Raw genomic sequence first — 16784 nt, forward strand, 5'->3', positions numbered from 1 at the left:
CAGGAAAGAGTTGTCTAACTATAAGAACACTAGCCACTTCTTGTATGCATTAGTCATCCACATGCAATTGTGCTGGTGGTTATAATACTGAGATCTCTTTTTTTGTACCTCTGTGTGGTGCTCTGCTCGCTTAATGACTGCTGTGTGGCCTTGAGGTAGCTCTGCCTCCTAGCTGCAGTTTTGGGGGAAGGTTGGGGGCTCCCTTCAGAGTCCTCACTGTCTACATCGCCCATAGCTTTAATGTAGCTTCCACTGCGCATTCGTCTGCATGGGATATCATCGTCCTTACATGGGGCTCCGGTCCACTCCCCACTTGGCACCTGTAAGTCATACATAAGGCTGCAATATGTGGAATTGGAACAATTCAACAGCTCTATAATCAAAACACTGACCATAAAAACTAAAATAAATATGGCAGGAATGTGACATGATGGGGGTTTTTTTTGTGGAAAAAGCATTTAATAGTCAAATCATCTTTTTAATGACAACATCTTTATGCTTTTTTTGCCTGGCTTTTTCACTCTCTTGTCACTTGAGTTAGTTCATTCCCCATTACCCACCTGAAGATACTGGTAGCTGAGATCCTGATGACAAGACTTGGACTTCACCAGTGCTTTGTCTATGGTGGCTGAAGCCTTCTGACACACCTCTCGGGCATGACTTAGTGTTAATGTTGACCAAGACCCTCTTTTTAGTGAGGTTGTTGAGCTAACAGGGGCCACCTCAAGGGGTGCAGGTAGAGGAGATAAAGTGAGGGATGGGGGTTGGAAGGGAGTGAACTTGAGGTCATTATTGCTTTTGGATGCCTTCAACATGCTCTCACTGATAGTATTATATCCACTAAGAAAATGTCGATTTCCATGCTCAGGACGCCTTCCAAGAGTCATCATGCCCGCTGGGTTACGGTAACTGCCTGTGTCACTGTCTAAATTATCATCTGAACTCCACCATCCAGAAACTGCTCCACTTCGTGCCTGGCCCTTGCCATCTCCCTTTCCACGCTCTTTGCTCTTACTCCTTTTTGTTCCTTTAGTGTCCTCTGATGACCCTTTCTTGCCATTCACGCTGGCCCTTCCCCCTCCCTCAAGGGATTGGGACTTTGCAAAGAGTTTTTGCACTGAGTGGACAAGATGTCGGATGCGTCCAGGACTTTCACTACGGTCCTTTCCCTCTGGGGCTCCCCGTTGAAACTGAAGAGTACTGAAACCATCTCTGTGAATGGGCAGCTGCTTTTCAAACTGGTCCAGGAGACTGGCAGGAAGGCGATTGATTTTGGCAGGGGGTGCATGAGGGGTAGGATATGGTGGAGTCTCCTCAGGAGCTTCATAGTGGGAATTAAAGTGTATTCGCGGAAAGGTGCTACTGTTTGAGAGTTGGTTGTTGAGCGGATACAGGCAGTCAGGGTGCAGAGAGTTGTCAGGGTATCGAGGTTCTGGTGGGTACGCCTCTGTGGAACTGATTAGGTAAGGGGTCCGTTCTTGTGAAACATATAGGGAGTCTGAATGTGAGTCTAGGTTTCCGGACAGGTGCCGGCCACGGGCGTCCCCCAGACCCTTCATTGCAGTCGGCACCTGCAGATCATCTCGTCACAGATTGATAATGCGGTAGTCAGAAGCCCTGAAAAAGAAAGTTGCCTCTTAATATGATCCAATATTACTTGACCTGATTTAACAAACTACGTAGAAACAAATAAAAGTGCACATATGTCTTTCAGTACATAGGAACATGGTTTAACGACTATTGCAATACTATTTGCTGTTTAACATTGTTGTCAGTACTACTGTCATGTGATTTTACAAATACCCTTGGGGAACTCTTCCTAGTACCTACAGTATGTCTCATCATTTACAATAATAATTCTTCCCTTTGTTCAGCTGTCCTGTACACTTCCTGATTGATTTATAAGAGCAGCCAGCCTGTCTTTTCTTTCTAATAGGTTGCACACTGTGTTATCATAATAGCTCTTCTCTTGCATGTACGCCCCTCACCTCTTTTCTCAATTACCCCTTGTGAATATTGTTTAAAAAAAATTAATTCTCTCTTGCATTAATACCTGTCATCATTTCCAATACAGCATATTCTTTTGCATCACTTGTCTGTCGCTTCTGTGAGATCACAATCTCTTCTCAATCTCACCACTCTCATCCATGAATTCATGTATTATACTATCACTAGCCCTCTCTTTCTCCCATCCCTTGGCTCAGGAGTAGAGTTAAGAACTCTGTTAGAAATGACAGTTTCTGCCTCCTCACCCCCACTTGTGTTCTATACAACATAAAGGTGGACAGGGGGGAGAGGAGCCCTCCCCAGTACTGCGGATCATACACTCACAATCCTTAGGAATGAATTTGGATATTAATATTTTCAGTGTTACCTTTCTCTCTGAGGTGCACAGCTATCAGTGATTCTCTATCAATACACATTCATCTATCACACTGTAGGTTCTGCTCTCTGATTCAGTTATCCCTCTCTCCAGCCTCCATTATCTCTGCCTGCAGTCTCACACTCGGGTCTCTTTCTATAATTTTCTTCTGTCTGCTCCTCTCCGTCTGTCTGTCTGCCTCACCCTATAATACATATCTGTAGATGAACCAGACTGTTAGTTACGGAAACCATTTAGCTTGTATTAACCCATCACAATGACATAACATCTGAGAATACAGCAAAGTAAATGGTTCCAGAATCAAAGCATACCATTCCACCACATAACCATGTTACCAGGTCTCTGTCCCTCCCACCTCTACCTTGCTTACTTCCTGCACTCAGGTCCCCCTCTACACACTCATGCCTCATGTCATCTGTCCGTCTCCCCTCTCCCCTAGATTGTAAGCTCCTAGGAGCAGGGTGCTCCTCCCCACTGTCTAGCAGCCTTCTTCTCTAGCACTTCTATGACAGCCTTCACCTTCAGAGCTGTACTGTGTATGGAGAATTGTGTTGCTAAATGTAACTTGTGTTCTGTTTATAGTTTGGTTACTGTATTGTAATGTAATGTTCTGTGTACCCTTTACTGTATGTTCGGCGCTGCGGACCACTTGTGGCACCCTATAAATAAAATGTAATAATATTAATAATAATTAACTACCTGGGATATACTAAGTGATCAGTTGGGGATAACTTACCTTCTACTAGTATCTTTCACACTGTTTTGCTTTCTCATAACGGCCATACATTGTTTCTCTACATTCTACTGTATTTTTATAACATATAAAACTGCTGAATATGGACAGCCTAGTTTCACTACATACAGTCAATTAGTGTGTGTGTGTGTCTCTGTGTGTGAAAAATATATTTAATATGCATATCTCAACATTTTTTGTAGAATAAAGTTTAAACGTTGCATAGCTTTTGCTATGCTGCTATTAGCTTTACTTCTTCCTGCTCTTCCCCCTTAAGTTTGCACAGGCTGTTATTATATACCAGCATCCGCTTGCATTAAGTGTTATTATTGGAAAATATTCATTAGGCAGCTGACAGTGTTTAATTTTGGAGCATGTTCTAGTTGAGGGTATCAAGGGATATAACCTTGTTCTAAATACCAAGATGTACACTTCCTTATTCTCCCTCCTGCCTCACTGTTGCTAATGTCCATTACATCTATTCCTTCATACAACTCATATTTAACTCCACAAGAAAAAGGCAAAGTTTCTATATTTATAATTATACACTAGTTATCCTCTTGTACACACCAGCTTTCATCTTTCTTCATGTATCCGCCTTATTTTTCCTTGTCACTCTACCTCTGTTCCATGGATTTTTCCATCTTTGCCTTGCCACCGATTCTCCTCCCTTTGCAAACTCTCTGGCTATTTTTTATCCTGGAGGATAGAAAGAAGTGAGCAGGTTGAGAACAAGAAGGGAGGTAGGAGACATGAAAGAGAAGATTGAATGAGATGGAAAGAAAAGCTGCTGCCAGGACATATAGTGGGATTCAGAGAGAATGGGGAGAGCTTTTGAGAGAAAATAAGCAGAGTACAATGAAATAGTGATGAGGCTTGAAGGACCCTAAGCTGAAGATGAAAATGACTAGATTTACACAGAACACAGGAAAATGTGTTTGAAGAGAGATATATAAAGCAGCTTCTGGACAAAAAAGTGAGACACAAAACAGTTAATAAAGAGATAGACAAAAGGCACTCAAACCATTTAATTGGTGTGAAGACTTTTTGTGGGGAGCTGGAGTAATGTCAATCTAAAAAATTAGCATCATATCGAGGAAGGACAAAGTACCATGTTAAAGAAGTGAGACAATGAATGGGTGAAATAATGATGGATTGTTCCAATGTCATGAGTGGATAAAGTAGTATAATGAAGAGGTCAGGCAGTATCAAAGTGGAGATGTAAAGAAGTATTATACTGAAAAGGTGGGTTTACATTATATATGTGAGGAAGTAGCATAGTAAAGAGGGCAAGATATAATGGATCATAATATCCATACAATATCCATAATATAAGAGATAATGAATCATAATATCCTAATGTAGTGGTGAGTAAAGCTGAGACGAACGATATATATTGGTAGCGGATCTTTGGGCGTGTACCCAATATGTCTGTAAACAAAGTTGTTCACAGACATATCAGTTTGCCCTTGCAGAACACCTTTAGTTACTACCCTGATACACAGGGCCGTAACTAGGGTGGTGTGACCAGTGCCATGGCACAGGGCAGGGGGCGCTGTTTGGGCCTGTCAGTTTTCTGTTTATTATCATTCTCACTTTCAGCTTCCTCTTATTTTATCCCCAGCACCTCCTGGCCCCCCCTATCTCTTCCCTGGCCCTTCCCCATGCGGTCATTGCTCTTTTTCGGGTGTGTTATCTCCCTATTTAAAAAATAGGGGGGGGGGCACCAATGCTCATTCTTGCACAGGGCACCAAAAAGTCTAGTTACGGCTCTGCTGATACATAGTATATACTCAGTAGGAAAAATAAGTTTTCCAAGCACACATTCTCCCCCTCACATTAAAATGCCTATTTCCCATTGCTGTCAGCTGCACTCTGGTTTTTCTGGTCCAGTGCGCTAATTGAGCACTCAGATTCACACACACAGCAGACTTAGTAGTGGAAGCTGCCGCCAGATCCTTCTTTTACACAACATGTTGTGGCATACTTACATACTTTTGGATTCTCCTGTTAAGGAGAAGCTTGGAGAGGAGATGCAGCTGATCATTTTGGGGTCAGCTACATTGTTAGGCTCTGCCCACATCATGGCAAAATGCTGCAAGTCGTGGGTCCGTGAGCAGGGGCGGTGTTAAATGACGTGATTTGCCTCATTTTAGCCTTGCCCCCTCTTTACAGAGCCACAATTCACAGTATTATCTACCCCATTATGCCTACTTCATTAGGAAGTGGACAGGATGCGGTAGATCCAACCACTGTCCCGGAGATGTGAGTCTCCTGCAACTTCCAGGAGAGTAGGTAAGTGTGTGTTGTGGCCACAGCTCTAGCAATGTATTTTGTACTACTGCTACTGTATCATGATTGGAGCCACAGGTCTGACTGGTAAAGGAAAAAGTGCAGGTGTTTCTGGGCACCTGGAAACCCCCATGGTTGCCTATGATATTAGATAAAATAATAATTAAAGAGATGAGAAAGTATATTTTTTATAGTTCCATTTGAATTTTGAATTCTACAAATTAAATTATAAATTTATAATCATATCAGAACTAATTAATTTTATTAATTGTGAACATTACTTAACCAAAGTGCAAAGGAAGAAATGTGAATATTTACAGAAATCAGAAAATAAAAGAAAAGGTATTGCAAGGATTATATTAATGGTCTATGGTAGCATTAAGTCACCTCCTGGTTTTGGTCGGATCTGTTGTATGATTGCCCTTAAAATTCTCCATACGATGTGGTCAAATGGTGTACGATTGATCATTACGATCATACGATAAGATGCATACAAGTGTATCACATTGTACACAATAGACCGTAATCTAAAGGTTTTGCAGTAAGATCTACGATCCAGCTATACGACTGCGGGGATGTGCATCGGCATCGTAAACACACAGAAACAACACACGATGTGCACGATTGATCTTTACGATTGATCGAAATCGTCCACATCGTGCAAAAAATCGCACCGTGTAAGGGCTGCTTAAGTCTCTCATGTTAATGAGGAGTACTGAGGTGTGAGAAACGTCTGAATTCAATGTACTGATAATAATAGAACTGAGGTATGTTGAAGGTACTGCTAGGGTAAGAAAAGAGATAGGCAAATTACCTGCAAGATACTGATGTGTTTACAAAGGCCCTGCTGCAATCCAGTGTTTGAAGACTACAAAGATTATGTCTGGGGAATATTGTGAGTTGTAAAACAAAGTCCTACATGGAATTGTCTGTGCAAAGTTTGAGTTTGTCAGCATGAATGTTTGAGAACCCCAGGGACTGTGAGAGCTGAAGGAGGGAGCCATCTGGAAACCTTGGGGATTTAATGAAAGAGGTTTAGTTGTTCTAATGGATGAATATAGGAGCTTCTAGGAAGACCCTAGGCATGGGAGACGATATATAAACTGCAACCATGGCAGCCCCCTGAATAACCATTTAGTACCTTAAAAGGGAATTTTGGTTGGAGTATAAGCTCTTGCTTATTTCCTAACCTTTTGGTTATAAAATACAGTATAGGGTTTATTTACTAAGCGTTGGGTCCCAAAACCTGATGCCTCTGATAATGTTTATACCCGAAATTTAAAAGAGCACTGTTTTACTATCCGTATTTTGCTAGCAACATCATTGCCCTACCAAATTTCGGCCATAAACATGTTAGGAAACATCGGGTTTTAGAACCCGACGCTTAGTAACCCTATGTGTCACTGAGATACCCCATGCTACTCTTTTTAGAAAAAAAACTGGCAAAGTTCAAAAGAATAAAAGTGTATGCTGCAAAGAGAAGTATTGTCAGGGGTAATTTTTACACACAATGACTTTGAAAATTAAAATTTTATGTTGAATAAAAGTGGTTAGTTTGTATGGCAAGGTGAGGGTAAAACTGGGTACACACTATAAGATATACCCTACGATATCTTGTTCCAACGCAGATCGGATCAGATAGTATGTACCCATGGGCGCCGAGAGGGGTGGGGGAGCGGGTTCAGTTTAACAGGGCCCGGGCTTGCTAGAGGAGCCCGGTGGGGCCCGGGTCCGGTGTTGCCCCCCCCCCCTCCCTCACAGCAGCTCAGCACACAGCTTGTGCTGGGCTGCTGTGTGAGACTGCTCGCGGCTGCTGCAGCAGCCGGAGCAGTCTCCTATGGCTGTGTGGGGGAGCGATCACACTGATTGTGCCCCCCCCCCTGCTTAGCACCGAGCTGGGGGGCTTACAGCGCCCCCCCTCCCCAGCTCGCAAGTAATAATTATTTCCTCTTTTTCAAGGAGGCGTGGAGCAGGCACAGTGACAATAGGACGCCCCCTCCATTACCCGGGCCCGGCCACGCTCTCAACGGCCCTGTGTGCACCCCCAATCACACGTGCACGTCGGTCGTTCATTGCTTCATCCCATCTGCTGTGCTACACAGCACATGGGACGATTTGGAGGACAACACCATGCTGCTACATGCAGCATGAAACAATATATCGTTCGTTGTGACGTTCCATCCGCTTGGTACACATCTGTGGTCTGTACCCAGCTTAAGAGTTTGCAACTTTTAATTATTTATGAAAAGTGATAGTTGCAGATTTGCAAACATTTTCTCAAGCAGTAATGCTGGCCATACACTAGTGCGGTATCGGGCCCATTGCCAGATTTTCGATGCGTCGTACGATGAATCGTGTGGAAAGCGTGTATTTTTAAGGTAGGATACAATCCGATGCACATTCCCGCCACTCTTAAAGCGTATCGTATGATCAGATGTGCAGCCCATCATATCTATCGTTATCGTATGCAGATTGTGCCGTGTATTTGTGCATGCTATGCATCGTGCGTCCTACCGGCGTCATTTCAGTGAAATTTTGAAGAAGTGTGGGTCCTTTCAATGACCTTCCCTCCTAAACTGCAGATCGATCGTATCGTGAGATCATATGTACATCGTGTGTCAATCGTGTGGTCGGGACTGCCAGGGAGCTGCCGGGGAGTTCAAGGGAAATCGTAAGATGAATCTCATCTTATGCTGGTGGTACTAGTGTAGGGCCAGCATCAGGGACAGAATGTGGGGAAAATATTACTTTGCCACAATCACTAATGGCTGTTCTAGGAAAGCGAATTGCTCCACCCCAGGAGAGTGATATTATGTATATGTTTTTTCCTAATTTTAAATGTGAATCCTACTTGTTAGAACCATAATTGTTAAGTTAATAAAGGTTAAAGCATCAGAATAACTGTGCTTTTATTTTTCTGTCACATGTTTGGAGATCTATGGGGCTCATGAAAAATTGGAAGTATGCATTTTTTTTATTTATAAAATACACTTTTTCAAACTGCACATGTGCACAAATTGTCTCATGCTTCAATCCATATGCAGATTCGGTTACTTCCTGAGCCCACAAATCCTTATGCTTAGTGAGGCGGAATTGGGGAGTAGGTGGGAGAGCAAACAAGGATACAGTAAGTGCATAAACGTGACTTAGCTAAATGAAAACACATATGCATAAGAGCCTGTTAGGAGATGTATATCTCAACTCCTAGTGCAAAATATTTCCGAAAATGATGACGAGCCTCATCCACTTCATACTGGTTGAATGAGTCTTGATCCCTTCCTTGAACCCTCCGACTGATAGTACATAAATTATTAGTGTGACTATTGCAGTCTATTCGCATGACTTAATTGATATTTTAATTCGGTCTGCAGCAGGAAACAAGATTCCCATTTGAAGACCTGGATGCATCTGGTTTTTATGTGATCATTAATTTATCTTTTTCCTGACGGCCAATAAGTACTGCAATATTTTTCTGTTTTTACACAGTGGTGGTTGTTCTAATACAATATTTCTAATGACACGTTATTGGTGAACCTAACTACAAGGTTGGTTACTGAGAAAATCAGCACAACTATGGGTATAATACAGAACTGCATGCTAACTGCACGCAATCACGATAAGCACACAGTGGGGCGATGTTGGAAGTACTGTGCATGCATCTGAGTTGCACTGTGCATGCGTTCCTATGGTCCCGCGTGTAGAAACAGGACAATGCAAGAAAGAGATGTGTATTACAATAGGTATTCCTGGGAGGTAACCGGGGGGTGGGGCTAACTAGATGCGGGCATGACACTGACTGCAGTAGCTCTGGCACAAGTCACTGACTGCAGTAGCTCTGGCACAAGTCACTGACTGCAGTAGCTCTGGCACAAGTCACTGACTGCAGTAGCTCTGGCACAAGTCACTGACTGCAGTAGCTCTGGCACAAGACGCCATGTTCAGATGGAGAGACTGCGTCTGCCATAGGGCTTGTGAAGTTTCTGTGTTGCTACTGATGGTGCTTCTAAATGCGCACAGAGATGTATTAGCACCACTGTCTGAGGGCGTCTCAGTAGGAAGATTATTGGTTGCAGGTGGCATTATCATAAAGATGCAGATGCAGCAAAGTAAGTAGACGTACTCTGAATCAGGCTAGGGGCGCAGAAGTGTGCCTACCCTTCATAACCTACATCTTCACTGTCTTGGAAACGCTAACATAAAATCAATATGCACTCAGTTGTGTAGGTTGGAGGACACTCTGGAAACCATACGATAGAAACAGAAGCAGTTTACCAGTTTGGGACAACAAGCTTTTTTATTTTAAACTTTTTCCTTTTTTCCTAAAATACTGGTTGTATATTAGTGTGCGACTTTTATGTGTTTGAATGTTTTTATTACATTGGTTAAAGCAGGGGTTCTCAAACGTTTTTGCTCTGGGACCCCCCGTCTAACAATAAAAATTATTACAGGACCCCAGCATGTTACTGCAGAATGACTGCCACACGTGTGGTCAGCAAGACCTCTCATGCACAGTAACACTATGGAGACACAATACTGTAAGGTGTCCAATAATGCGATCATTTCATTTTTTACACATTGAAGGGACGAGCTCTTTTCAAAGCCCCTGTCCCTGCAAGATTGAGGAGACAGTGGGTTACTGGTGAGGCAAAGGGTGACGTAGGAGGAGAAGCTGTGGGTGACGGGTGAGGAAGGTGGTGGCAGAGAGTGAGGCAGAGGGTGGCATGGAAAGGCAGAAGGTGACTGGGGAGGCAATAGGTGAAGTAGGAGGCAGTGGGTAATAGGGAGAAGCTGTGGGTGCCGGAAGGTGATGGAGAGGCAGGGAGTGGCAGTTGCTGGCAAGGAGCAGCATAGGATGGCAGGGGAGATGGTGGGTGACTGGGGAGGCGGTGGGAGGCAAAGGGTGACATAGGAAGCAGTGGGTAACAGGGAGAACCAGAGGGTGACGAGGCAGGCAAATAGTGGCAGAAGGTGAAGCAGAGGGTGGCAAGGAAAGGCAGAGGGTAACTGGGGAGGCAATAGGTGTGACGTAGGAGGCAGTGGGTAATAGGGAAAAACAGGGGGAAGCAGAGGGTGTCTGTGGGTGAAGGAGAGGCAGTGGATGACAGGAAAAGGGAGTGTGTTGCAGGAGGAGGTAGTGGAAGGCAGCAAGAAGCAGTGAGTGACAGGGGAGGAAGTGATGACAGAGAGAGGTAGTGGCTGGCAAGAAGCAGCAAAGGGTGGCAGAGAGAGTCAGAGGGTGGCAGGAAAGACAGTGGGTGACTGGGGAGGCAAAGGGTGACATAGGAGGCAGTGGGTAAGAGGGAAAACCAGTGGGTGACAGGGGGAGGCAGAGGGTGAAAGGGGGAGGCAGAGGGTGAAAGGGGGAGGCAGTAAGTGAGAAAGACAGAGGGGGCAGTGCGTTTCAGAGGGGAGGCAGTGGATGATAGGGGGTAGGCAGTGGATGACAGGGGGGAGGCAGGGATGACAGGGGGGAGGCAGTGGGTTTTTAATAAATTCATTTATTTTCTGTTTCCCCCCTCCAGTTCACACACTATGTGCTCCCCTGTTCCTCCATGGGGTCTGTGCTCAGCACTCCCCTCATTCCACATGCTCCCCTGCTGATGTTTCTTCCTCCTCCACAGCAATCATCACACATTCTGTGTCCCCCCACCCTGGCAGCAGTGGTCCCCCAGGCTGCACTTACTTAAGAACATCTGCACAGACTGCAGAGAGAGTCCGGCAGCTGGCTTCTCTGAGTCTGTCTGCTGCTGATGCTTGCTTCCTGTGTGTCAGTTTCTGCTCCTGGGCAGGAGGACAAGAGAAGCTGAGCACTGGGGTGGGGACGGGGCTGCCTGATGACTCCTCGGATCTCTCAGCCAGTGATCCGAGGAGTCTGAAATAACAGACAGTTCAACTGGTTTCACTCTCCTCAGATCAATGGCTGAGAGATCAGAGGAGTCACCAACCTGACCCCATGTGAGTCGTGACCCCAAGCTGGGATGGCCGTGACCCACTTTGGGGTCACGACCCACAGTTTGAGAACTGCTGGGTTAAAGCATATCTCCCAACATTTTAAATTCCCCTGTCAGGACCATGCCTCCGTTGGTCTTGCCCATATCTCCGGGAGATACTGGCCAACCCCCAGCCTCTCAAAGCACAGTACGGATGACGCGTGCATGCACACGTCATACATACATCGCTGCTTTGTGTGACAGAGTGTCCCCCCAGCCTCCCCCCCACCCGTAGGACACTGCGGCCTGCAGGTAAGACAGCGGTTTCGGGGTATGCTTAAAACATGCATATAAATGTACAATTTTACATAGGCAGAGGTCGAACTGAGCTAGTATACAACGTTATAATATACAGGCTATTTTCTCCTCTCTCTGCAACTCACCAGTTGATGATCAGTTGTCATAATCAAATTTATTTCAATAGCTGAAGCAATAATTGTTGAGTTATTTACATAGGTCTCAGTGCCTTTTGATCTTCAGAGAATTGGCAGCTGCTTGCATGACTCAGTAATAGAGACACACTATACGGTAAAAGTTAATTGTGGATTCTAATGTTTTGGTAAAACTGTGTCACAATAGGCAGAATTAACAAACTTCGAGTTATAATAGAACACAGGAAAGTACTTTATAGATAGAGACAGATTTCTGCATACTGGATTGTATTCTGTCACTTTTCTGTCTCTTGGTTTGTGTATCCCATGTGTGTCTGTCTGTGAGGCATATGTGTGTTTGCCTGCGTCTCCTATGTATTTGGGATAAGGGAAAGGTGGGTGATACAAAGGGGCATATTTATCAGAATCCACATTTTTAATGTGGATGTGATAAATATTTTTTGCCCAAATTCGCTTTGTGAAAATTAATATTTTCATGCAAATGTACTAAAATCCTCTTGTCTGGAGATGGGCTCCTATAAGAGCCTGTTCTGGCGAAGAGCTGGAAGCAGTGTGATAGCATAATGATAACATGCTACTTCCTGGTTTGGGTCCCTGGCAGCCATTGGGATATAGCGTTATCCTATTGGGGCCAATCTCTGGGATGACTGGTAAATTCGGCTACACAGCAGCTCCCATAGAAACCTATGGGGGCTGTAGCTGCTGTTGGAAATGGAGGGACGGCAGTAGATATCTCTGCTGTCTTCTGCGGTCCCTCCATGGTACATTCGGGGGATACTTATTATTTGCGGATGTCCCACGAAAACCGGTGTATCCAGCAAATATTAGTTGATAGATAGCCCGCAGAGCATAAAGACTATTTATTAAAACACAATTACAGATTTAGTGCTACCACTTTGTGTTTGTATTGTTGTATTTTATTATATAATGCTAACAAGCATTCAAATTTGGGCTAAAACTAATTTAAACATATTATTAAAATCTCTAAAGCTTAGCTCAATGGCCACTATCATTCAGGTACATTTACCATACCACCACTTCTAAATTCCCACTTCAACCATTGTGCATAAGTGTATAAAAGTATCATAGTTAGAGGTGAGGAAGGTATAATAGTGGAGAGGTGAAAGCGTATTATGGTGGAGTTAGGTATCAATGTGAAAAGGAAATTAAGTATAAGGAATGGATGAGAAAGTATCATATGTAAGTATTATAATGGAAAGTTAAGGAATTATCATATTTTAAATGTAAGAAGCATCATAGTGGAAAGGACAGGACATATATTAAAGAGAGGATGTATCATGTAGTAGTTGCATAAAATGAGTAATATCATAATGAAGAGGGTGGGGAAGTACACTGGTGTAAAAGGGGAAAGTATCATAGTAGAAGGGAGCAGGTGTTTTGGAGAAGTTAAGAAGTTTGTGAAAAAATGAGGGAGAAGTAGAAAAAGTACTATAGTGGAGAGTATAATAGTGTAAATAGTGTAATGAAGAAGTGGGGACATGTCAACGTGAGTGGATATCATAGTGGATAATTGAGGAAGTATCAGATTACAAAGGTGAGAGATTAAGTGTAATTGGAGAAGTAGAGCAAGTACTATAGTGGAGATGTGAAGAAGTATAATGAAGAAGTAGGGACATGTCAACATGATAGGATGAGTAGATATCATAGTGGAGAGGTGAGGAAGTATCAGATTACAAAGGTGAGAGAATACTGTAAGTGTAATTGGAGAAGTAGAGCAAGTACTATAGTGGAAATGTGAAGTATAATGAAGAAGTAACGACATGTCATAGTGAAAGGATGAGTAGATATCATAGTGGAGAGGTGGGGAAGTATTAGGTTACAACGGTGAGAGAATAAGTGTAATTGGAGAAGTAGAGCAAGTACTATAGTGGAGATGTGAAGTATTATGAAGAAGTAAGGACATGTCATAGTGAAAAGATGAAAGGATAAGTGGATATCATAGTGGAGAGGTGGGTAAGTATAATACAGAAATGAGGAAGTATCAGAGTAGAAACAAAGGTGAGAATAAGTGTAATTGGAGAAGTAGAGCAAGTACTAAAGTGGAAATGTGAAGAAGTATAATAATGTAAAGGTGAAAAAGGATAATAAAGAAAGTGAGGACATGTCATAGTGAAAGAATGAATGGATATTATAATGGAGAGGTAGGGAAGTATAATACAGAAATGAGGAAGTATCAGAGTACAAACAAAGGAGATAATAAGTGTAATTGAAGAAGTAGAACAAGTACTATAGTGGAGATGTGAAGTATAATAGTATAAAGGTGAAGAAGTATAATGAAGAAGTGAGGACATGTCATAGTGAAAGGATGAGTGGATATCATAGTGGAGAGGTGGGGAAGTATAATACAGAAATAAGGAAGTATCAGCGTACAAACAAAGGTGAGAATAAGTGTAATTGGAGAAGTAGAGCAAGTATTATAGTAGAGATGTGAAGAAATATAATGAAGTGAGGACATGTCATAGTGAAAGGATGAGTGTATATCATAGTGGAGAGGTGGGGAAGTATAATACAGAAATAAGGAAGTATCAGCATACAAGCAAAGGTGAGAATAAGTGTAATTGGAGAAGTAGACCAAGTATTATAGTGGAGATGTAAGAAATATAATGAAGTGAGGACATGTCATTGTAAAAGGATGAGTGGATATCATAGTGGAGAGGTGGGGAAGTATAATACAGAAATAAGGAAGTATCTGCATACAAGCAAAGGTGAGAATAAGTGTAATTGGAGAAATAGAGCAAGTACTATAGTGGAAATGTGAAGAAGTATAATAGTGTAAAGGTGAAGAAGTATAATAAAGAAGTGAGGACATGTCATAATGAAAGGATGATTGGATATCATAATGGTGAGGTGAGGAAGAATAATATAGAAGTGAGAAAGTATCAGAGTGCAAAAGGTATAAGTGTAATTGGAGAGATAAAATAACACAGAACATAGGTAATGTTGTATCGTAGTAGAGAAGTGAGATGACATGATGGAAGGATAGAAGAAGCGTATGCAAATAATAAAATTATGAAGTTTAATTTATGAAATAATCTGCAGTGAGTGAGCCAAATGAATGGGAGTCACTCACGAAAAATTACACTGCATAGGCATTAATGGTTTTCACAACTGAATAATGTTATGTTATGACAAGGATGGAATAAAAGCTAGTGATAAACTGAGTAAAGTGACAGCTGCTCTGTTGAGTCAGGACAGCTGCTCCCATTACACTCAATACCTTTGCGCGCAGAGCTCCAATACGTACCATACTGTGAAGAACCAACCCTCAGATAACGGCTAGAAAAAGAAGAAGAAAGCAGGATGAGTTATAAAACATTATGTAAAATTACCTGAACAATTAAATGGAGCAGTAGGAGCAGAATGGCCTAAACTGAACAACCAAATGAATTGGACAGAGAAATAATGTAGAGCATTAGGAGGAATTACAGTAAGATAAACATGCTGAGCAGTTACGTTATGAGATAAAAACAGGTGGTGCTACATAGCTATGTATTATTTTTATTATTATTAATAATAATTTCTAAGACAGCGCAGTGCTCAACAACGCCAGACAGTGGAATAAAAGGACATGCAAGATTGACCAAGTAAATGCAGGCGCAAAAAAAAAAAGAAAAGGGTGAGAGCACAGCCTGAAGAGGCGTAAGTGTGGCTCAGAGTGGAGAAATAGTATTGAGAAGTAGCCCTTGGACTTTTCGGTAAGAAGATCATTGATCATTTTTGTTAGTGCGGTCTTGTGGAATGTTGAGGGTAAGAGCCCAATTGCAGAGAGCTGAGAATGGTGTGAGAGGAGAGAAAGTAAGTGAAATGGTTGTACAAAAATTGCTCAAGTAGTTTGGAGGCAAAGGGGAGAAGACAAATGGCAGCAGTTGAAGAAAAAAGTGTTTCTTTATGAATGATGAGATGTATGCTTGTTTAAATGGAGTATAGAAATATATCAGTGGAGAGAGACAGGTTGACGAGATGAGATACAGGTAAGCCTGCAATCTAATAAATGGAGCAGAGAGGTTGGGAGGCAATACGCTTGAGGGAACAAGTTGTAGGGTGAAATGAGAAGCATGTTGTTGGTGACAAAGAGATTCAGGTGTCAGATGGGAGAGTGGATATTAGAGAAGTGACATGTTTGATCGGCAAAAGAAAGGACAATGTTGCAAGATGGAAAAGTGAATTTATAGTGGAAAAGATCTGCATTGGAGCGAGGTTATCTCTAGTGGCGCTAAGTAGTGCAAGAGCACTTTTGCAGCTGTTGGGTCTGCTTATTGTGCTATGGTTGAATTTTGGATCATTGATGGCAGATTTATTAAACGTTGGATTTTTCAAGCCGTAGATGAATGTCGGCTTTTACCAATGTTACCAGGCTTGTTTAGCATTAGTTACTATTGCCGCTTGAATAACATCGGTCCAAGCCGCCGATCATCGGTACCTTTGAAAATTCGACGTTTAGTAAATCTGTCCTTATATGTGGTTGCTGGAGCTGCATATGTAGGATTGAATTTAATGTGTAAATATATTGTTGTGGAAAGAGGAAGCCTCATCAGTCATTGTTTTAGTGAAAATGGGAAGTGGATCTGGTGTTGCTGTGTATGTGTGTGAAGATTTGGTAGCAGAGACAGGAGCATGAGGCAAGGCTCAAGGAAAGGAGGCTGTCCTCAGGAAAGGAAGGCCAAATGGAGAAACTAGAGATGAAGCAGAAGGGGGAGATAACAAGTGAAATCACAGTGAGTGGGAAAATGAAATCCATTGAGAGAGACCAAAAGAAGAAGTAAGTGAAAAAAGTCTTGTGACAACAGAGACATTGGCAAAGGCTAGGAAATATGTGAGCCAGACAGCAAAGTTGGCAAGAAATTAGGAAGCCGGACATGATGAGGTGATAAATGACAGCAATACAACGGTGGGAGGGAGAAAATAGATTGGTGGTATGGACTTCAAAGGAAGAGTTCTGGTGGTATTAAGTGCACAGTGGAGAAAATAGAACA

At 42.6% G+C, this 16784-nt stretch overlaps 1 protein-coding gene across 1 annotated transcript in view; it reads right to left on the reverse strand.

Moving 5' to 3' along the window:
• The window catches only part of DLGAP4 (DLG associated protein 4), a 225201-nt gene that overhangs the window by 135063 nt on the left and 73354 nt on the right, over positions 1-16784 (reverse strand). The window contains exons 2-5 of the mRNA XM_088480581.1: positions 15056-15087; positions 3687-3815; positions 561-1617; positions 109-320 (exon numbers count right to left, since the gene is read on the reverse strand). Of these exons, the coding sequence (XP_088336707.1) occupies positions 109-320; positions 561-1559 (1211 nt within the window). The 5' untranslated portion in view covers positions 1560-1617; positions 3687-3815; positions 15056-15087. The remainder of the gene's footprint in view (positions 1-108; positions 321-560; positions 1618-3686; positions 3816-15055; positions 15088-16784) is intronic.

This window comes from Taudactylus pleione, unplaced genomic scaffold, assembly GCF_031769625.1.
Source record: "Taudactylus pleione unplaced genomic scaffold, aTauple2 ptg000256l, whole genome shotgun sequence".
In the NCBI taxonomy this organism is placed as follows: domain Eukaryota; kingdom Metazoa; phylum Chordata; class Amphibia; order Anura; family Myobatrachidae; genus Taudactylus; species Taudactylus pleione.